Below are 25,071 nucleotides of genomic sequence, written 5' to 3' on the forward strand. Positions count from 1 at the left end.
TAAATCTCATAAAGAGAATATTGGAATCCTCTCTAGATTCACTGTTAATACAAGGGTAAAGGAAATTTTCTAGCTCAAGGCACTAGCCAATACCAACTTTGGTATTTGTGACCCCTTTTTGGGGATGCACCTACCCTGCCCCGTTGGGTTTCTGCCTTGTAACATAGTTCAAGAATCACAAGACTTTTAAATCTTCCTACTCCATTAGACACACTTTATATGCTATACATACTGAATGGAAAAGAAGCATTATAGAACACACAATTTCATAGAAGGAAGAAAAATCTTAGCCAGTTCAATATCAAAATCTTAACCACTGATTAATAAAGAATAACAAGTAGTGTAATGAATTGTTCCGAGTTATTTATTTACAAGCTGTAAAGAATGTAGTGGAATGGAAAATATTACTTAGGCAAGCCTTCAATATTTTCTACTAATATGTCTATGCATGTACATATGAAATTAAGAGCATTGTTGAATACAACGTTTCCTTTGCTCTTGCCTCCATTTTGACAAATTAGTGTGAAATCAGTGTCACTTTCAATCTCCTTTCCTGTGTGGATGTTTTGACTAACCAATGTGAAATCAAAGTCACCTTGAATTTCCTTTCCTGTCAGGGATCACATCCACAGTTGATTAGTAAAGGATAATCTACTATATATTATGTTCAAGAAACCGACTGCAATCTACAGTGGAAATGACACATCAATTCTTATTCTAAATTTGAATATCTCAGGAAAACATAAGAGATAAAAATGCAGATGGCCTTAGTAGCTAAAAACAATCACTCCATCATTACAAGGCCACCTAGATTTCGACACTTCATCTAAATAATGGCACTAGTTGCAGTGCTTATTTGCATTAACACCATGAAAAAGCAAGAACAATGTTTCAAAGCACACTTACTGGAAAAGTTGTAACGTTCCAAGAATATTTAATGATAGCATCTGAACCTCGCATCTATGGTGGGGAAACTATGGAATCCAAAGCTTGGAAGATATCTCATACCAAATTTGAGAAAAAAATAAAAAAGGGAAAAAATAAAAATCTATAAATCAAGCAATGAATTGTTTACAAATCAAATACAATTCCTTTAACTAACAGTTAAAGTGTGGTGATATCTTTAAATATTTATTAAGCGGGGAACTTCAAACCATGGAATATTACCTTTGTCATTACTGTCATCCCTCAGTGACTGAGATTACAAATCAATACTTATGGAAAGATTGTAAGAAATTATGTGAAATAGTAAAGCATAACCTCTATTTTCAAGCAACAAAATCAAGACATTGTTACATCAAGAGCCATAATTGATACATAATCAATGAATCAAGTCCTTGTATGGCACAGGCTTGTTTCAAAACCTCTATTTTCTAAATAACAAAATCAAGACATTGTATGTGGTTATTGCCAAAAGGAAACTATTTTCTAATTTAGAAGAGGATCTTATCAAAAGACATGGATTTATTCAAAGCTACAAAGCCTAATGGGTTACTGAAAAATAAGTTGGAATATGGGATCATGATACTTAAATTGAAAAAATATGCTTTCCTTTTAGAAACATTACAGTTATACAATGTTTTTTGAAAGCATTAGAATTTGAAATTGTGCCTTTCTATCAAGACAAATTTTCATTAACAGAATGTACTTTCCTCCCTAAAACATTGTATATATCTAAGAAAAACTTGAAAAGCATAAGAGAGCTTAGCATAATGTACTTTCTTTCCTTCCTTAACATTCTTAAAGAGTTGATTGATAGAGAAAAAAGGAGACGCGCAAGGGCTGCGAGAGATGAACCCTACAACAGCCGCCGCCGCAGCACCCTCGGCCTCTGTTTGGCCTTGGATCTCCGCCGCTGAAGGGGAAGATCTACTCCAGATAAGAAGGCCGGAGCCAAAACAGGCATTGAGCAGAGTTACGGAGCCGAAACCCAACTGCGAAGATGCAGCCGCTGTCGCCTCCCTGTCCTCGGTCGCTGCCTGGCCTATGCTTGGACTTGCTGCTGAAAGGAGGGCTCGATTCAGGATCTATTGGAGGTGTGAACCCGAGTTGAAGACCCAAGCGCAGGTTGAGCCGAAGGAAGAGGCGAACTTCCAGGCGTTGAGCTCAGGAGCGCATAACCATGGCAGCTCTGGCCCCTCCATTGATCAGGGGCCTCTCCAAAGATCGGTCACCCTTCCCTTCGCTGCAGATCCAAGTTGGAGCCAAAGAAACCTCAGGCAGAAGATCTCCTCTCTCCTGCTGCCGCCTTCGCGTCAAGAGCTGGGAGACTCAAAAGATTCTGGCCCTGTGCTGCTCCAGAAATATTCTGATAATTCCTCTGCCCCCTTTCAGGTTCAAATAGCACAGATCTTGGGCAAGACCATTCTGCAATGGGTAAACCCTACAGATCTGGTGCAGAACCTCAAAGCAAATATGGAGCACAGACTTGGGATCCCCTCAGCCCTACAGAGACTTATTTTCCAAGGTAAACAGCTCGAAGATCCTCTTCCTCTCTCATTTTACAGCATAAAAAACAACAGTTCTTTAGTGTTTTCCTTTCGCCTGAGAGGTGGAGCTGCAGGGCAATCGTCTTCTGCTCCTCCATACTCCTACAAAGCTGCAGCCCGCTCTGAGATACCCGCAACCCCGGAGCCTCCCAAACCCAAGCCTTTCTTGGTTGACAAATTGGAGGAGGTTCCCTCTGTTGAGATCTCTTACTCTGACCTTGCAGACAACACCCAAAAATTTGCTGAAAGGGCCATCATCCGCAGATTCAATGGGCTCTGGCCACGCTCAACGGATCTTTATGACTGGATCAATGACAACTGGACTGACCGTTGCAAGGTTCACTTCTGTGCAAAGGGATATTTTATAGTGCTGTTCGATAACCCCGAGCACTATGAAAAGGCCTTAGAAGAAGGCCCTTGGTTCATGGGTTCAGCAGGTCTCTTCTTAACTCCATGGTTCCCAGACTTTGACCCAGCTTCTGCAGTCTTCACTAAAGCACCTGTATGGATCAGACTTCCAAATCTCCCAATACACCTGTGGCGCACAGAAGTATACAGGCAAATAGGCAACACCCTGGGTTGCTTTTTAATGGGAGATTACAAGGGGGAACAACAAGGTCTCTATACATATGCTAGAGAATGTGTGGAGCTAGATTTAAGCAAGGGATTGCCAGAGCAAATTAATCTCAAGATCAATGACTCTGTTTGGAACCAGTTTATAGATTACGAAAACACTGCCTTCTGATGCCGCCATTGTCACCTAACAGAGCACCTGCAGAACTCCTGCCCATCGCTAACAGCAAGAACGAAAAAGGGCATCTTCGCAAAATCCAAACCCAAGCGTTGGGCTCCCTGTCCACCGCCGCCAGCTGGGAGATCTAGCTCCCCAAGTATGGAGGATGAGGAAAACGATTCAGAACCGGACCAGGCGCCTCAGCCGATGGTTACGCCCACAGATACTAAGGGGCACACCCATGTCACAACAATCTCCCAGAAACGGGCCCATGAGACTTCCTCCTCTGAATCAGAAAAGGAGTTCCCGAAGATAGAGAATTCTAGTCTTCAAGTTGTTCTAGCTCATTCTCCCCAGGATGGCTGGATGAAAGTCAACAAAAAAAATGGAAAAAACACTGTGTTTTAGTTTCTGACCCTGTGGGGTAAAAGTCAGTTAGTCAGTTTTTGCTCTCAAATTATCTGAGGTAGCTCTGAGATTGTATCTTTCTACCGGGACCGAGGTTGATGGATCCATCATTTCCGGTATGCCGGTCTCTTGCTTCTCCTAATTGTACTATATTTTTCTTAATAGATTTAGTCTTTATCGATAAAAAAAAAACATTCTTAAAGAGTTGAGGTTCCCCAAGTCATCAAGTAACTTTCGAAGGAAATGACAATTAGTAATAGTCCAATTCATAACTAAAGATGTGTCAAAAATATGAGGGGGCATCTCCTCCAAATCACTAAAGTGCTCCAAGTTAAAATCTAGCATTATTGGAAGCTTAATTCTCGACTGGGTGTTATTAACCCAGACATTTTTCCAATCTTTACTAAAAGCTTAAAGATAGCTTCTCTAAGTTCTACATGACTTTACTATGGTCTTGAAGTGGGGGCACATGTAGCCTCTCCAATTGAATAGTCTTAAACTAAGTGAAGATAAGGCCGGTAGATCATTCAGTGTGGATCTCTTTAACCCATAATTAAATACTATGTCTCTCTTGAACCCATAATTGAATACTATTAGGACTTTCAAATTTTTCATGGAACTCAAAAATGTTGGAAGAAAGTATTTGCTTCCAGAACAGAGTAAAACTAAAGCCTCTACTTAAGGACAATTGATATCACACCACTAATACTTCTCCATGGAATTTGTATAGGTAAACCACAAATGCATAATTCCATTAGAATATTGTGTTTATTGAATACACTAATGAAATCATTTCATTTCTCTAAAATATATTTTGAAATCAAAATTACCATAATTACATATCGATAACCTAGTGGGTGTAGGATAAAATTCACTCATGTCATTCACAGAAAGCATGAGAAAAAACCCAATACTATATATAAAACCAAGAAAAATTAAAATTCATCACTTGTAGGGACCTCATAACCACCTTGCCAATACACAACTATGTTCCTGTTTGTAGTTAGAAAAATTACCCAAATTATGATCTGTTTACTCCAGCCTATGTTGGAAAGTTATAGAAGGATAAATATGTTGGAAAGTTATAGAAGGATGAATAGTGCAATCAATCCATTCTTTTTAGCCCTGGATTTGTTTCAGTTTAAAACAGAAGTATACAAATATACTTGTCCAATGTCTATGCTTTAACCATTCGCCTTAAGATGTTTTTACAATATAATTTCCTAAGTCTATTTAATATCTTCATTATCATAAAAGCCGACCTATATCCATCTTAACTCCACATATACCACTCTTAGGGGGATGAAATCTATTTATCCCTCTGAGCACTTGGTAGACCCAGAATTAAGATGGATCTAAGATGATAGAATTTCCACTTTAAATAGTCTATGCTCACATGAATACCATGGTATTACCATGGGTCAATACCATGGGTTATCATAATCCTGGAGCTTAAAAATTACTATTAGTAATTTATAAAAATTAATAGTTGATTTTTATTTTATTTTTTATTTTAACCAAGATAAAATGTTTAACATACATTAAATTACAACATCCATTTTTATCTTGATCCACCAAGCCCTAAGAGGGATCAAATATTTTTTCACTCTATGCTAGTTTGCATATCACGATATTTGATACCTCTCGGGGGTTAGTAGATCCAGAGTAAATATGGATCTATGTTGGTTTAATTCTCCCATTTAAAGAGGCTACATTCTAGGTGAATAGCATGGGTCAATACCATGTGCCGCTTTTATTTTTATTAATACTAATATTAGGGTTAATAATGTTTTTTTGCATGGTATTAATAATAATCTAGCCCATGGTATTTGTCCCATAGTATTTTTCCCATAGGTTTCACCTAAATATAAAACATTTTTTGAGTGTTCGTAAATATAAGGTGACTTATGGAGTAAATATAAAAAAAAAAATTATTTGTTTACCATACCTCTTGTTTATTTATATTTTTATTAATTTACCATACTTCCTTTACAAATATGGTATTTGGCCCATAGGATTCACTTAAATAAAACCTATTTTTTGAGTCTTCATAAATAGAATGAGGGTTATGGACTAAATATCAAAAGAGGTTTTATTTATTTACCATACGTCTACTTTATTTATATTTTTATTTATTTACCATACCTTTTGAGTAAGTATAAAAAGACGTTTTATTTATTTACCATACCTCCACTTTACTTATATTTTTATTTGTTTACACCCTTGCATATATATAAGGTGACTTATGGAGTAAATATAAAAAATATTTTATTTATTTACCATAGCTCTCATTTATTTATATTTTTATTAATTTACCATACCTCTTTTATAAATATGGTATTTGGCCCATAGGATTCACTTAAATAAAACCTATTCTTGAAAATTAGGGCGAATGGAAGGTTGTAACTCCTAATTTCAAGGGCTAAATTTACCTTTCTTACCCTCTCCCTTAAAATAAGGTGGGTTATTTGAGGTGATTTGTAAAAATGTACTATGATACAAAATATTCGCCCACTAAAAATTTAAAACCCCTTAATTTCGCCAAAGGGTGAACTTTCGCCCCTAAAATTTTCTATGCTGATCAATAGTGAAAATATTTCCGTTATGAGGAAAATACATCACTCGAAAGAGTGAAGACATCACAACATTCATATCATAGACAAAATCATGCCCAGGTAGCATATTAAATTCTAAAGGGAAATCAACCACCATCATATCAATTAAGATAGTCTTCCCACCTAAATTAATATGCAATTGAGGAAGGACACCCATATATTCACCAGGTCTTCTATCATAGGCTAACTATTGACTATCAGCTGCCAACAACTTTGGAGAACCCAAATCTTTCCAAATCAACGAGGATATAATACGTGAAGAGGATCCTTCATCCACCATACATCGATATAAGTTTGTGGAATTAACTCTAACCCTTATTTGGAAAGGTCCAGCAGAAGGAAGATGAGGCTCGACAAGATTATCCAAATCAAAGGAGACACTCCTAGAACTTGGAGGGGGTACACTCGAAGAGACTGGAATGCCCCCTAGATCAAAACACTCTGTACTAGAAATCAAGAAGACTATGTTGTTAGGCACTTCACCCCCCAAAATAAGAGTGGAATAAGCCAAATATTGCATTTTCTTGACCACTTCATCAATCAATGGTTGATTAGACTGCTGAGAAACCATAACAGATTCAGGATTAGAAGAACCATCAGACTCATACCATAACCTTTGTACCAATGAAATACTAGGAAAAAAAAGAGTAAGATGGTCTCCCCTACATAGATTACAAGGGAAATTTGGTTTAAATCTTCTACACCTAGGTTTCTGATCAACATCCAGTCCGCCAACATGACTAACAGTGGTTGGTGGAGAGTCCCTAACATGACTCACAGAGGATAGTGACTCTTTCCCAAGAGAGATAGGACTTGTGCCCCTAGTCCTACTCATAGAAGAAGGTGAGTCAACAAAAATATCACTCACAAAGGTAGGTGACCCATTTCTAGTATGACTTGCAGTGACTAGACTTATGCCCCCAGTCCTACTCACAGAAGTAGGTGAGTCAACAGAAATATGACTCATATAGGTAGGTGACCCATTGCTAGTGTGACTTGCAGTGACTAGAATTATGCCCCTAGTGTGACTTTCAGTGGTTGAAGTCTCATCTCCAACATGAATTGCAGGGTTTGATGATGATTCATGGATAGAACTATTCTTATTCTTCTTCTTCCTCTTTCTCTTCTTTTTAGATCTCTTATTACAATATGGAGGAGAAAGAGTAATCCTATATTTATCTTTTTAAGAATATGAACAATTAACACCCATTTGATGCCCTTGAAATAAACCATTCATCTGAGAAGCTTCAAGAACATTTGGAATATTCAGAGTGGACCACAACCAAACTGGTAGTCCAACATTCAATATAGGAATATTCAAAGTTGCCATAAAGGGGGTACCAACATTTCCAAAGAAAGGAAAAGCACAAGGATCCCATTTTTGAAGGGCTCCTTGGCTGGACTCCCCAAGAATATAGGCCATACCCAACTTACACGTAGATCCTTCCCTTACGGGATTATACAAATGACTTTCCAAGGAAGAGAGATGCACAATTAAACCTTTTCCCTTAAGGAGGAAACTCCACAACTTTCAAAAGAAAGATCAAAAGCCTTCCAAGACCAGTGGAGTGGTTAGTTAGTCACTTAGAATATAAGGTCCAAAAGTGACAAGACAAATGCATCTAAAGCCAACTAAATACAAAGAGAAAATAACACTCCACTATAAAGTCCCTAAAGATGCAACCAATCAAGTAACTTCCAAGTATTTATGCTCCACATGATGAGGACCGGACACCAAAATACAAGAAAGTGAAGTAAAGGACCTTCTGAAGATAGTTTGGGATAATTACAACCCAAACATACTAGCGAAGGTCACATAAGAAATTATGTTGACCTCCAGACAAAAGCCTTTGTCGTTGCAAGTACCCTAGCTTCACAAGGGCACCCTCCAGAAGTACTAATGAGAGTGATATAATATCTACCTTAGGTACGATAGGTATTCCCCCCACAGTCACCTATGTGGTCCATATGAATGGAAACTAAAGCCACCAGTTCATATCAGAAGCTGGGTCGAACAGTGTTTGGTCAGGATCTGATAGGTAAGAGAGTGAGTACCTCTCTTCCCTGCTTTCACTCACCCTCATGCTTAACTCCTCGAAGAGAAGAGATTTCCCAAACAAATTAACGACACTAGATTTCACTCTTTTAATCAACTTCTGTGTTTAAATTTAGAGTGGCCTTCGAGAGTTAACTCTCCACACACCTTTTCTAAGGCCCTAAATGACCTAGACTAGTTGATGTAATTATGGCAAATAAAAAAATTCCAGTTAATTTTAATTTTAGCGCTTGATTTTAATGGCTATTCTTAAGTCAATGGTAAAATGGAAGTACAACTTATGATGCTATTTGACACAAGAAGAAATTAATAGAAAACCTAGCTACATGCATATGCAACTCTTTTTTTCTAGTGAAAGAGATTTCTCCAAAGGGTTCTACAAACAAACTAAGAAAGCAAAAATTTCTTTTCTTTTTCAAAACGCACAGTCACACACTCAAAATCTACAAAAAGGCTAAAAATTCTTATAGTGCATCTATCCTAATGCAAACTAAAAATGCTTATAGTGCATCTATCCTAATGCAAACTAAAAATGCTTAATGCAAGATTCCATGGATTTCTCTTAAATCAAGCTAATGTGTTTCTCAAAGAGATAAAGAGGCCAAAACTTGAAAAAAGAGAGGAACAAATTCAATGAAATTGTTTCCCCAAAATCTTGCAAATTAAACCTAATTAGAAGACTTCACACTTTCTCAAAAATGATAAGAAGACAAAAAATAAAGGCAACAAAAAGATTTTTTTATCTTTTTTCTTTTTAAGGGCACAAAGAGTTATGGAGAAAACAAAACTACTAAAGACTTCAAGATCAAATTCGAGCATAAAGAACCTCAAATTTCACAAGCAATAGGAATCATTAACATGATAAGACTTAAAGTGAAAAGAGGCTGCAAACTAAAACAAATTGATCTGAACAACACATACAAACTGCAACAAACAAGAAATATTTCAAGAAGACCAGGAAAAACTTTTCAAGATTGCAAGAAGGACTTTCTCAAAAACCAAGAAAAAACCAAATATGTCAGCTTCTAAGAAAGCAAGGCAAAGCAATGTAAAGGCCGGGTTATAAGTGAATTGAGACCAATTCCCTGTTCCAAAAGCTCAAAACAACCAAGAACTTCACTAAGAAGCCTTGAAACGAAACAAAAAAAATAACTCTTCACCAAAAAGAAAACCATAGGTTGACTAGTTTTTTCCACAAAGGGAGATAGGAAACTGAAAATCTGTAAGAAGCAAGACTCTCCCAAACAATCAATGAATAAACAGAAGCAATAAGAGTCAGGAAAAACCATTTACTGGACTCAAGATTTGAAGAATTCATTCAAAACCAAACATATGTGATTGTGTAGTGACAAACTTGCATGTATACATGAATGTACTCAAGAAAACACACATATACGCATGTTTCTTTGGACAAAAGTGCATGTTTACGTGACTGTGTGAAGTAAAAACTGCATATAAAAAAGGTAGCAAAGAAAAACAAAAATTTTAGGCCTGATCCAAAAGATCAAACTTTTTTCCCAGATTGCAATCAAGTCAAAGGTACTGGAAAGATCAAGAAAACAAACAAGAAGTCCCAGATCAAGAGAGAAACAACCCAAACAAAGAAATACAAAAATTTATTTCCTAGTGGAGTCACTGATTTTGTTACAAGATAAAACACCCTAGGTTCTGGGTTGAAAACCCCAACAGATCGAAGGGCATACACCAACAAGAAGCAAGCAAACAAGCAGTCCTAATGCTTAAACTACTAAAGTGGGATGAAGAGAGAGTACCCATAGGTCTTAAGTTTGAAAATGTTCCCATAGGGTTCAAACCCTCTGCTTCCTCTAATTCTTCAAAACCTACAACTCGTTCCAGAAAATCATATATACTAGCAGTAGTTGGAAGCATGTTCAAGATATGAATGTTAGATCATATATGCATATGCATATAAAACATGAAATCATACATAATTGGATCATAACATGAATAAAAGCATAAAGATCATAACATCAGGAATAAGACAAAGCTTATTTATTAATGTCTACAAAGAAATATGGAAGAATACAACTTGATTTGACCATGGCTCCAAGAGAAACCTTCCTCTAGATCTGTCCATCCCAAGCCTCAACAATCCTCTTTCAAATTCATACACATAGATGTCATATAAAGGAGATGAACTTCTCTATGAGGAAACAAGGGTTTCCGATACCTGGGAGTGCAAGAGGCACAAGGATAAATTAGACTTGATCAGGGACCAATTGGATATAATATCAATATCCTATCCTCCTTCCCCTTTAGGCCTTCATGAGGTGTATTTATACCACCTCAAAATAGTTGTTTCAGTTGGGACACATTTAATCCATGAGCTCCTATAGGTGGGCTTTCGATGTAACCCGTAAACCCCACGCAAAAAATTGGGGGATTTTATATATTTCAATATTTCAAATTATATACGTGGTTTGGGTATAGGTGAATCCACGTGTTTATGTAGGTTGGGTATAGGTGAACACACGTGTGTATGTTGGTTGGGTATAGATGAACCCATGTGTGGAATTTAAAATAATGTTTTTTAGTAAAAGGAACAAGCATGAAGGGAAAGGATTGCCCAAGGCCATGATTCAGAGCATCAAATCTACCAGGGTGGCAAATGGTGCTATAACACCAATAACTCCTCCTAGAAAGAGTGGGAGGTCTTGTAGGCACCTAGAGTGATGGGAAACCCTAGAGTCACCTATGGTGCCCTAGAAATTCTATGTGAAGATACTGTGAGGGGGATTTTTTAACATACCAAATGAATCACATACATAAGGCAAATATTTTTTTTTCCCTTTAATAAACAATCAACAAATAGGTTTGTAAGTTTTTTGCGTATGATAAAAAATCCTAAAAGTCCTAGTGTCCTTCCTCTTAATCAACAATTGTGCCTTACGAATGCTTTTACAAGGGTATTAGGGCCACGTCCCATAAGTACTAACGACATTTCCAACAACCAGAAAACCAAGGTATGGAAGAGGGTCATAACGAGGAGTATTGGGGTCACATCCTAAAATTTCTGGTGACACTTCCTTTAGCCTGTTCGAAATTTACTCCAAGTGAAAGTGCTCTTGCACCTGCCACATATAGGGAAAGATGTCCTAAAATTTGGGGACTAAGCTACCTACATCTAATGGGGATGAGAGAATCTCAGCTTTAGGTTTTCAACTCCAAACCCAGGGCCCCTACTTAGTTTTAGGAGACAACAAGGAGGCTCATGATAATATGATTTCTAGGCCTTGCCCCTTCATGGTTTTTTTTCATCAATGGTTTTGGAACTGTATTATGTAGGATTTGAAAGTTCCCTAAAAGGAAAAATTCTATGTTTTGAAAGAAAAACAACCACTGTGACTTATGGGATGCCTACTCCCATGGTCATAACCTAAACTATTAAATTATTGTGTGACCCCTATGGGGAGTTTAAATGGTTCAAGTTAAGGTTTATTTTTAAAGATATTTTGCTTTGCTTAGGGTCTGCCAAAATGTAAATTCAAAATAAACTAAGTACAAAGATTGTAAAAGAGTATACCCTTTGCACAAATTCTAAATGAATTTAGACTCTGGTCTGATGGTGTGTGCAAGGTGAATGGTGAACATACAAAGTGTTTGAATTGTAACAATGTGGATATGGGATGATCCTTTAAAATCCCCCCTAATTACACAATGTGTGGATAATGGTGATCTGGAGCTTGGGAAGACCCACAACATATAAAAAATTGAAATGTCGGAAGAAGCAGAGAACAAACAGTAGACAAAACCACAAATATTTTTTTTATTAAAATGAAGAATAACCGTAAAAGCTAACTTGTGGTGGAAAATCTCTCATTTTTACAAAGTGAGACCCAAATTTATAGTCTTATGAGTTACAATACCATGGGTGGATACTATGAATAAATTCCATGGGTGGATGAGATAAAATACCATGGATGGATGCGACTTTCAATTTGGAACATCCCCCCACACACCCGCCACCACCCCCGCGCCCCCTCCCACAAGAAGAAATTATCCCATTTCCTGAGGTTCCCAACAAAGAAACTTTTGTTGAAGATGAGTTATGGGTTTGTGGATGACCCACAACCAAATGTTGTTGAAGCCAAGGGTTTTGTGTGGTTGAACCATAACCATTATACATGAAAATCTAGGGATAGAGATACTGTTAATTTTAGGCAACAATGGTATGTTATATGCTTTAGAGCAATTTTACTTCAATTTCTTTATTATCCTATGATCTAGATTTAAAAAAGAATGCAACAAATTATAGAGATAACCGTAAATAGAGAGATACAACAAAAATAATACTTCATTTCATTAATGTAAAATACTGAAATATGCTTACAAACTGAAATGGAAATAAATTAGCTCGGGTGATGGTAGCTTATCTCTAAGGCGAGATGTGGCGGCTACATGCCTTTACAATATCTTACAATGAGGTTCAAAGGCGTATTTATCGTTGAGAAACAATGAAAAACCCTAAACATCCAAAACCCTAACCCGAGGAGATGAAACGCCAAATTATGGGCCCCGTTTTGGGTGAATTACTACATCAACTTCCGGGGTCGTAACTTTGGCATACCATCTTCATTTGAAGCACACAATACCTCGTTAGAAAGATATATTTGAGGAATAAAACTTTGGGATAAGCAACATCAGTCGATGGACCTGTGTTGCTCGCAACTTTCCCAAAAAACGTCGTTTAAGGCCTCAAAAAAGCTCCGGAAGTTCAGGATCCAAAAAACTGCCAAAAGTAGTAAATTGTGCAACAAATATGAAAATTGAAAAACTAAAAGAAACAATGGTGGGGGTCTAAGTGGAATTGGTGGGTGGCCACCAATATCCACCTGGATCATTCCTCCCCCCTTAGGAAGAAATCGTCCCAATTGCATTGAGTTCCTCCATGAGATGAGGAAACTTCTGTTGAACTTGGTCCCTGGTGAGCCACTTTCCCTCATGAAGGAGTTGGCCTACTTTGACAACTTGATACAGTTGGATCTTCTACTCACAAGTGTGCTTGATTTACATGTCCATGATCCGATCAGCTGTAGTGTATTCCATGCAATATGGATTTAACTCTATTGGTGTGAGCTGTTCTGCAATGTCGGATGTGTCTAGTAATGGTGGAAAGTATGGCCGAAGGTGGTCCACATTGAACACTGGGTGCAAGCCAAGGAATGGGGGAATGTTGAGCTCAAATGAATTATCTCCCATAGCCTTGGTAATGGTGTAAGGATCATATAGGAGTGGTTTTAGTTTTCGATAGGCTTCAGTAAGGCGTTACTTTTGTAAATGAAACTAGACTTTGTTTCCCACTTGAAGCTTATGTGGCACCCTCTATTGATCATGTCGTTGCTTGTACTTGGCATTTGATTTCTCCAGAATGTTGTGGACCTGCTGGCGGATATGTTGGATGTGCTCAATGAAGTTGTTTGCCTTATTTGTTTTGGACTAGACACGAGCTGAATTTGCCTGAGTAAATGCAAATGGCATGGCCACATCAATGGTACATAGTGGCTAGAATCCCAAGCCGACTTGAAAAGGGTTGCGGCCAATTGAGCTGTGGAGATCTCGGTTATAGTTGTGTTGAACATAGGGGAGACTCAAATCCCATGTGTGTGGATGCTTTGAGTTGTACATGCATAGAATGTATACGATAATCATTTTGACAACCTTTGTTTGGTGATCAATTTGGTGATGGAAGGTTGTGGACTTAGTGAGTTTGGTGTCCAGTATTGACCAGATACTGAACCAAAATGTACTGAGGAACCTGCTGTCTCAATATGAGATGATAGATTGTGGGATCCCAAAGTGTACCCACACTTATTCAAAGAAGAGTTTAGTAGTGGCTTCTAGTGTGATATTCTTCTTGCAAGCTGCCATAATGGCCATTTTTGAGTACCTGTCGACGACCAAAAAAACACAATCATTTCCATGCTTAGTAGAAGGAACGCCCGACATGTAATCCATGGAGATGTATTCCCAAGGTCCACTAGGGGTAGGTAGTGGAGTATAGAGGCCTTGCTTCTTGATGGTTTATTTGGTAATAGCATAGGCAATGCAAGTTCTGATGTACTTCTTGACATCCTGTCGAAGATTCAGCCAATAGAAATAATTCTGGAGTACTACCACCATTTTCTCGACCCCAAAATGCCTAGCAGCCCGAATATAGTGTGCTTCCCAAATCATCTTAGCACGCTCACTTGAAGGAACACAAAGGTGACCTAGGTGGCATAACAAGTCATCCTGGAGATGAAAATCTAGAACATGCTGACCCTCCAAGAGTGTCTGGTATGTGTTGCCGAATTCTGGGTCGCTTTTGTAGAGAATTGGCCAATTAGAAGTCTCATGTTCAAAAGAGTTGAGCACGGTGGTTAAAACCATAATTGGTGGTCTACTGAGGTAACTTGAAACATTAATGGTGTTGCCCTTCTTATACTTGATATTCAAATGGAACTATTGTAGGTATGTGGACCACTTCTGATGAAAATCATTCTATAACTTCCCTTGCATCTCTATGAACTGCAGGGGCTGGTGGTATGTGTAGATGATTGTTTCCTTCCCAAAAATGTAATGCTTCCATTGTCGACAGGCGTGAACAATGGAAGACATCTCTTTATCATAAGTGGGATACTTCCAGACTGTGTCTAAAAGTGTTTCACTGTGATATGCCATTGGATGCCTGCGTTGAGTAAGGACTACCCTAATACCATAGTCAAAGGCATATGTCTTGATCTCAAACGGTTGTTTCAACTCTGGTAATGTGAGCACTGGTGCCGAGTAGAGGTGATGTTTCAACTTTGTGAATGCCTTTTTTTTAGATTTTAGATTCAGACCAAAAGAATTTATCTTTCGCTCCTCCCTTAGTGACTTGACTCAAGGGCCAAGTGATATGAGAAAATCCCAACACGAACCTGTGGTAGAAGTTGGAAAGAACCAAAAAGATGAGGAGCTCTGTCAGAGTGGTTGGAGATGGCCAATCTCAAATGACTAGGATCTTGGCTGGATCCACATGCACCCCCTTTTCATCAATAATGTATCCAAGATACTGAATCTGGGTCATGCCAAAAGTGCATTTCTCCAACTTGGCACATAACTTGTGTTGTCGCAGTGTTTGGAGAATCTATCGGATGTGGTGGAGGTGTTCTTCCCAACTCTGACTAAAGATTAGGATGTCATCCAAGTATACCACTACAAATGAGTTGGTGAATGATCGCAAAATGTCATCCATTAGCCTCATGAAGGTTGCAGGAGCATTCGTCAACCCGAAAGGCATAACCAACCATTCGAAAAGACCCTCCCTGGCTTTGAAGGCAGTCTTCCACACAACAGAGGGTTCGATTGGTACCTAGTGATATCCTGACTTCAAATCGATCTTGCTGAAATATTTCCCCCACTTCAGTTGGTCCAGAAGGTCATCAATCCATGGGATCGAGTACCTATTCCGGACAGTGATCTTGTTTAGCGCTCGATAGTCAACACAAAGTCTCCAAGTCCCATCTTTCTTCTGTACTAACACGATCAGGCTCCCACAGGGTGATGTACTTGGTCGGATGTGACCTTTCTTCAATAGCTCCTAAATGTGCCTCTTGATTTCATCATTCTCCAGAATGGAGCACTGATAGATTGGTCCATTTGGCAGCGATGCACCTGGGGTCAGATCGATGGAGTGCTTGACCTGACAGTGCAAAGGAACCCCTACAGGGGAGCTGAATATGTCCTCGTACTCCTACATGACCTTGTCCATCTATAGTTTTCATGTAGAGGGGCCCTGTCTAAAGGTCGTGGCCACTATCTTCTTCTTTCCTTGAGGACGTATCATCAGGAAAACAAATTTCCCGGTTTTGGAAATGAGATGACTGCATTTTTTTACAATAACCAAAGAGATTGCGGTAGGTGTTGCTACCTCTAGTATCCTGTACAACTTATTTCCAAAAGTAACAATAACAGCACGAGGCCTTGACTCATATACAACATGTCACTTCCAAAAGTATGGTTGGCCTAATAATACATCACAAACATCAAGGGGAGCAACATCACATAATACCTCATCCGTGAAGGGCTTGATGTTGTATGGAAGGCAACACTACTGGCTCATGTGAAGATCTCATCCTTGGTGAAGCCACGCGATGGTGTACAATTGTGGATGTGTAGTGGTTGGTATGCCCATCCGCTTCATGACCTCTACTAAAATGAGGTTCTTTTGGCTCCTGCTGTCGATAATGAACTATAGCATGGAGCCCTTTACCCACATCTCGGAGTGGAAGAGACACTCCTCCTCCTTTGGATCTTCAGGTTCCTCCTTCTGGATCTTCGTGGTGGCAATGATGGCGTTGGGACCTGCATCGATAATCTGCTTCACATTTTCATTCCCCTTATTGGGTTTTGAATCAGAGTCTGAACATGCATTTGATTCCGAAGACTTTAGCTTGACCACCAGTGACTGCTTGGCCCGACACTCACTTGTGTTGTGATTGGAGCTCTTATGGAACTCACACCACTTTCTTGTGTCCTTCTCTGGCTTCGCGGTGTTGTTATTTGCTTGCGGCTTTGGCAGGTTGTCTTGGGCCACCTCACCTTGGCTTTGTCCTTTGTTCAACGATTTTGGGGCGCCTTTCCCTTGCTTCAGATTTGCAGGTCCTAAGTCTCACTTATTCTGTTTAAACTTCTACTTAATCTTGATAGCGTATCTGTATGCCATGTTGAGCGAGGAGATGTCCAAGAACTCCATCTCATCCTGGATGTACCTATGTAGGAAGCCACCTTACTTGAGTACCAAATGCAGCTTAGAATCCTTGAAACCCAACTTTGTGTGAAGGGTATGAAAAATATTGGTAAACTTTGACACATCTTGGTCCCTTCCTTGCCGCAGCATGGTCCACTTTATGTATTTATCCTCATAGCTTTTGACAGGGCAGTATTGTTCTTCGATGGAATTTTGGAATGAATTCCAAGTGGATGTGGCTAAAAACAGTGAGGTCATACTTTCATCTTTCTGCTCGTAGTAGGTTTCCTACTAGTCCTTGACATGGGGGGAGGCTTTGAGAAGAGCGAAAGTAAACTTTTTCCCACTAGAAAAATCATGAACAGTAAAATACCCTTCTAGCAGATTTAACCATTTATCTATAGCGTCTACATCTATCAAACCCTCAAATATGGGAATGTCAAAATTACATGTACCTTAAAGGGTGTGGCTCTTCCAGAGTAGTTGCTGGAAGTAGATGTGTCGCCCCTGGGTAGCCGCTGAAGGATCTAGGAAAAGTTGTCCATCATTGTGTCCCTTTGTTGCTCGAGGGCCTCTTCAAGCAAGATTTTGATAGGATGTCCTACCCCCTTGTATTTCTTTTCATCCACCATGGGAGGCTGTCGGGATTTGCAAGGCTGGTCTTGCAAAGGTTTGACTAGTTCAAGCCCTAACTCCTTATATCCTGACCTCGTTGGGGACATGCAAAGAAAAATAGAGAAAGATCAAACCGCTTTGATACCACCGATCCAGATTTAAACAAGAACGCAAAAATTTACAAAGATAACCATAAATACAGAGATACAAAAGAAATAATACTTCATTTCATTAATGTAAAATACTGAAATATGCTTACAAACAGAAATGGAAATAAACTAGCTCAGGCAATGGTAGCTTATCTCTGAGGAGAGATGTGGCGGCTACATGCCCCTGAATTGTCTTACAATGAGACTCGAAGGCCCATTGATTGTTGAGAAATAAAGGAAAACCCTAAACATCCAAAACCCTAACCCTAGGAGATGAAACGCCAAACTATGGGCCTCGTTTTGGGTAAATTGGTACATCAACTTCCTACGGTCATAAATTTAGCATATGATCTCTGTTTGATGAGCACAATACCTCATTAGAAATATCTATGCGAGGACTACAACTTTCAAATGAGCAACATCGGTCCACGGACCCATGCTACTCGAAGTTTTCCCAAAAAACATCATTTAGGGCCTCAAAATGGCTCCGAAAGTTCAGGACCCAAAAAACTGCCAAACATAGTAAATTGTACTATAAATAAGGAAACTGGAAAACTGAAAGAAACAATGGTGGGGGTCCAAGTGGAATTGGCGGGTGGCCATATACACCTGGATCATCCCAATGTCAATATTCAGATTAGCAATCACATCAACATGATAGTAAAATGTAGGTAGAATATAAACATAAAATAGTAGAAGAAAAACCAAGACAAGAGGACACATGATGTGGCACCAGCCAGGGACAAACCCCAATGTGGGGAAACCCTTGATCAATTCTCCTTATAGTCTTCAATAGTTTAGTATAGAGAGATAGTACAATTTACAAATATGATAATTTATAATAGCAATAAAATAGCCCTAACCACAAAAGTCAACATTGGTCAACAAGGCATATTTGACCCTCAACAAATTGGTCAACTTCAGTAAACTTTGGCCTCTAAACAGAAATATGAATCAATCCTCAAAACAACCTAAAATCAACCAAGTCAAATTTGGTCAAACAACCAACCTGCGGTCAGCACTAGCTACAGTCAATGTTGGTCAAAGTAAACGTTTGGCCTCGATTTCTATGCCTAGAAATATGGCCTACCCAAAATGATATGCCTCACCCAAAAAAAAGTCAAACAAGTCAATTTTGCTAGTCGACACATGATCAAACTGTCCTAGAATTTTGGTCAATGTAGTCAATGCCCAAAATAGAGATTTCGTCCTCCTTTCCTTCGCACGTGTGAGAGAGAAAGCTGCCCAAAGATGCATTCCCAATCATTGAGGAGAGAGAGAGATGTGTGAGGATGAGTGTTTCTAAATGAGGCTAAGGCATCATGTATTTATAGAAAACGTTGAGGATGAAGAGACGTGACTCTTGGGCTTTTGAGCGTACATAAGTTTGCTAGCTGACCTTGACAATTTGTCCATAATCAAAATAAATTCATAAATTCATTTGTACATGTCGGAATCAGATGATATTTAGATAAATCCTACACTTCTCGGAGAGAGGAATCCAAGAAAAATATCAGTTGTCATAAATAAGATGATCCATGTGGAGTTTGACCCTAGGTGCCAATTTTAACACTCCTTCTCAACTAGGGAGAACTCCATCTGCTAATCCATCTGCCAATATGTACTATCTCTATCATCAATGCACTTATAATTATTGTATTTACTCGACCATTAATTATAGTAAAAGATTTTTTTTTTGTTACTTCTATTACAGTGCTTTGTATTAATGAAGACAAGGCATAACTTCTACAAAGAAATTGTCTTCATATTGAAGTCTATTAATATTTCTTCAAAATTAACATTTGAATATAAGAATTTCATTGTCAGAAATAACATTTGGTTACCAAAATTAAAAGTGTACGAAGAGGAAATTCACATACTCATATTAAATGAATAAACCATTTGTTTCCATTTCACTTTTGCGAAGAGAATATGATTTAACTTTAAAACATAGAAAAATAGATAATTTATGGCATATTAAAAATAATGTTAGAAACACTTACTTGAAAGTTCTCTTTTGGAAAAATAAGAGTTAAGTACATGGCTCCTCCCTTCCTTGACATAGCTTATGTTGGTCCCCCCCCGAGAAATTAGCCCTGCAATTATCTTCTTTGTATACATTTTGTTTTCTTCTCTTCAGTCTATCAATCCTCCTTCTCTCATGTATTATGAGACAAAAGCCTAAAAATCAATTTTTTTTTATCTATCTACCACTTTTGGGTGGTTATTAACTACCTCCAGCTCATCAACAAGTGGTAGGTAGTTAGATTCTCATTATTGATCTCTTGTTTCCCACTTCTAGAGACAACTCCCTATCTTCTAGGGAACACTGAATTGGCTAATACGGTAATTTCAAAATTAAATCTAATCACCCAGATTAGATGCCTAGGACTTGTCGATGGATAAAATAATTTCTAAAACAAATTGCAGCCTTTTTCCTCTTCCATCCATCTGTACTTCAACTATTAGTTTCCCAATTTCTTTTTTATTTATAAAATAAAACATATATACAGCTTTATAAACAACAACTATACATCAGATGTTACCGATAAAATCATTGATAATTAAATATATGTCTGTCTCCTAATTTAGTACATTAAATCAAAATTAAACTTATAACCATGTATTTACAAAAAAAAATCGTTAAGCTGAGGGATATCACATTTATATCCGCTTGACCTTGAGAAATCATATTATTAGGTTTTGTGGGTGGATTACCAAAAACATGGAAGGGACATGAATATTTATTTGTAGTAGTTGATAAGTTCAACAAAATGTGCATTTTGATGCCTTATAAAAATACCATCAAACGAAATAAAGCATTGAAGATGTTATTTCAACAGGTCTAGGTTCACTTTGGGATTCCAAGGAGTATCATCTCAAATGAGGATGGAAAATTTCTCAATGCCTTTTGGATCGCGATTTGGGAAAACATGGACATTAAATTGAAGATGTCTACAACATTCCATCTGCAAATAAATAGGAAGACATTAGTAAACAAGAATTTTATGGATCTTTTAAGGGTTTACAATCAAAAGCATTTAAGACCTAGGATGAAAATATGATTTATATTGAACACTTTTATAATGGTGAAATTCAGACATCTACTACTAAGCCCCTTTTGAAACTTACTTTGCTTATTTTCCCCCTTCACCATTGGATGTTGTATATGGACAATAAGGAGAAAAGGAAGACATCACAAGAAAATTATTAAAATTAAAGAAGTTTTTTGAAAATATTAGGAATATCCATTTATAAGTACATGTGACACTGAAGAAGTCATAGGAAAGGTACAAGTCTTGATATGACCAACGTAGAATAGATAAATCATTCAATGTGGGGGAAAAGGTTTAGTTACAACTAAATAAGAAAATATTATAGGGTCCTTGTATTAAGATCAAGGATCTATGGTATGTGTTGAATCATGAATGACTCACCACTACTAAACACCATGTGCAAACCATCACAATTTCATGCTCTTTTGAAGATTTGATATAATGAAAAATATTAAGTAGGTGGGGTCCATGTAGGAAATAAGGAGGTATTAGTTCTCAAATATGTTAAATTTACAGGATAGACATAGTTGTATAATCATTTTAGTTATTTACATGTGTTATGATTTATGACTTCCATGAGAGAGAATTGAAATAAGAAAGCAATTATTGGCAATAAATCAGGTTGATTGATATATTGATATCTTTATTTATCTCCTTCAAAAGAAGGCTACGATAAATAAGTGTGAAAAAATTGTTTTGACAATCTCCTTGATGTTTTAGATTCACACAAGTAACATATTCCCTATGGGTGGTACACAGAAAAATCTTGGTTTGATGTGACAAGGTTCATTTCATTTTTTATGACATATGTCATAGAAGGTTGTAATAAAAATGTTTTCTTTTTCACATAATGCAGTTCTAGCTTCAAAATTGGTGAATACTTTTCATATGGTTATATATTATTATTTTTGAATATGATTTACTGTGGCCTATCATTATCATGCTCCATTGGTAGGACACAGCAAGAGTTTGAGCTATATGATACAAATTGATGGTGTCATATCATTAACCTTGAATTATTTCATATGATGTGCATTTAATTTAATATTCTGGATGGAACATTAGGAAATATATATATGATTGATCCATGATTCAGTTGGTGAGTAATGTTAATACAGTGGATATTGAATATGGGTTGATGAGGTGCATCGCAATACATCCCTTGGGATGCATGCCTCACGTCTTGAGGTGGGTGATCCTTGAGGGTAGGCCTCTAACCCACCTCCTCATTCATTTGAAATTATGATTGAAACTCTTCTCTTAGCTCTACTCAAACCCTAACATGCCAAGGAAGGACTGTGACAATTAGTGGCTAGCAAATGCATAGTAATATTTTTGGGATGATTGGAAAATGGTATAAGAATTTAGTATCCCAAGAATACATAGTTTCAACTCATTGTAAGAAGAATTTTTCTTGAAAACTAGCAGATTGAGTAATTTACCTATTATATCTCTATTTGTGTGACATTTTTTAGCTTAATCCCCTCACTCATTACTCATTCCTATTCCATTTCACTTCCCTATGTTTTGATATGACATCATTATTCTTATAATAACCATGCATGCAATGTTTTTTAAGAGATTTGAAATCATAGTCTTGTAATGTTGATGGGTTATCTCTTTTTGAAATATATTTGGGACAAGTCCATACAAGGGCCATAACACACTCATTTCTGGTCATTTCTTTCAATATTGGGGAATATGATGTTGGTTACAAGATCTTTATCCTTTTGTGTCATTGCCATTTTATTGTTGAATCCACAATTCCAAAATGTGATCTATCCATTTTTTCTATGAATAGATACCTCTCCACTACATAAAATCTAGAATGTTAATATCTATACTCCAATTTCAATGAAATAGTAGCATGCCAATATATTGATGTGGGTAATGGAAAAATTTGTCTCACTTATTTGCTCAGGTTGAATTCATTGTTTCACATGCAAAGCTATGAGTTTGCTACGAGTTTCCAAAGTCTTGAGTCGATAAAATTTATTTACTCTAACTCATAATGCCACCAAATTCATTTCATTGCACTAAAATCTATAATGTTGAGTGCATGAATTTTATTTATGCACATTCATGATGTCACACCTCTTCTCGCATATCCATTATATTAACTTGAATAATTTATAAGTTGTATCATGAGTTATAAACTATAATATATTAAGCGGAGGTCTCATATTAACTTTTCTTACTCAGGGCTTGAAAATTATAACTCAAATGCATTGAAAACGTTTGTATAACAAACCACTATTCAAAATATATATTTAAGTGAATTCTTGTATACTTCCAATCACCCCTTTAATGACATCTACATCCTATTGCACTCTATTAGTTTCCATTGTTATATATGATTTATGGGCCTCCTTATTAACTTTTTATAGTATGTTGAGAAATGAAGAGTCCAAGGCATTCCCACAGTTAAAAAAAATGATCAAAGAGTGATATTGGTTTCCTTCAAACCTATCTACTTAGCCACATTTTATTTTCTCATATAAGATCAACTTTCATTTCTATTTATTTCATACATTGATAATGATTCCATCTTGTCTCAATGCTTTCCTTGGACTCATTATCAAAGCATGAATGAAATATTTTGGAAACTGGTACATTGATGAACCATAAAAAAATATCAAGGGTTTGTTACGTTTGTTGCATATCCATATTTTTCTCATGCACATTAGATCAACCTAGTTACAGAACCCAATTTTTGTTTAGTTTTTATATGCAAAATGATAAGTGGTTGCCAATGATTCAACCTATTTTGATAAGCGTGCATGATGAAGCCCATGAAGAAAGTTTTGAAAGATATTTGTTCATCCCATTTCCGTCATAATATTTAATCACTCTATCTATCACATATTTGTTTTAAATGCCTAAATTATTATACTAGATAAGGACTATTTAGGTCACTTTTTAATTTGTTTTAGTTTCTAATTATCATGTGATTGAAGTAGATGATGTCATAATAATATTTTTTTAATCTATGCTACAGATGCATTTCTTCAGTAGGGGTTCCATGTAGAATAAGAGAGGACAAAGAAGAAGGTCAAGCATGTATTGGAAAAAAGGAAAGAATAAGAGAATAAGATTTTCTATTCACTTCGATGAAATCTCTGATGAGTTCAACGAGTTAACTAAAACTGGGCATGTATATCTAGGTGGTCCTCTACCTAATCCTCATGCATCACATAACTCTCCTCCTCAACCACATCCCAACAAATTCCTATGCCCCATCCGACATCACTACAACAAATTCAGTGGCATGATGTGTGGGAACCAAATCCCATAAAACCAGTAATTTTTGGCATTGCACATTGGCCCTTTGGTTCCAAGTATGTTATCCCATCACGTGTTATGGGCCCACATATCCCATTTGTTGTCTCTCAAATTGATCATAATTTGTTACAAGAGCCTCTAATTACCCCTAAACATGTAGAAAAATAGAAACAACCTACAATTGCCTCTCTTGTCTTCTCATCTACACATTCCACTTCAGCGCAATCACATATTAGCACACCTAGAACTAAAAATGAAGGAAGAAGAGAGATCTCCTTCCTGGACATGCATCCTCATTTGTGTGTAGAAAAGAAAAGTAATGAGAAAAGGAAGGTCACTAGTTTAGAAATTCATATACATATATTTTTACTATGACATTTACTTGACTTTATGACCGCCTATTTTTCAGAATTTGATAATGACATGTTTTATGAGAGTAGTATCATTTTTTTTAATGTTGTTATTTTGAGCGTAAGGGAGACACAAGGATTTTGTAATACATTTCATTTTGAAATTGTTGATAAATCCTCATATTATATTTTATGATACAATATATATTGGTTGATCATGGATTAGGATGATATGGTAAGTGATGGTTGACATGTTGAAAATTTTATCATGCTACCATTTATATTTCATTTTTAAGAGAGTCACAAGGTGATATTTTAGATGATATATTAAAATGGAAATGAGCCTAGTGGGACCCCACCTACTTAAAGTAAAGTATAAAAGTTTCCTCAAAAGTCCTTTTCTCCTAAAAAAATAAATAAAAACAAAAAAATTAAAGAAAAGGAAAGTAGTTACCTTGTAATTGATTGAAGGGGATTACAAAAGGAGCAAGAGGCCACTGAGGAAAGGAATTTTTTTTGGAGAAGTGAAGCAAGATATGCTATACTTTTAAGTTGTCATGTTTATGGTCATACAATTAATTTTCTCC

At 37.1% G+C, this 25,071-nt stretch overlaps 1 protein-coding gene across 1 annotated transcript in view; it reads left to right on the forward strand.

Annotated features, from left to right (window-relative positions):
- The first annotated feature begins 1,791 nt into the window (after positions 1–1,791).
- Positions 1,792–25,071, forward strand: part of LOC149226940 (uncharacterized) — a 73,751-nt gene continuing 50,471 nt past the window's right edge. Inside the window, 1 exon segment of the mRNA XM_089380364.1 lies at positions 1,792–2,648. Within this exon segment, the coding sequence (XP_089236490.1) occupies positions 1,792–2,648 (857 nt within the window).

This window comes from Pinus tabuliformis, chromosome J (genome assembly GCF_031772625.1).
Source record: "Pinus tabuliformis cultivar Carrire ecotype Pingquan chromosome J, CPIR1, whole genome shotgun sequence".
NCBI lineage: Eukaryota > Viridiplantae > Streptophyta > Pinopsida > Pinales > Pinaceae > Pinus > Pinus tabuliformis.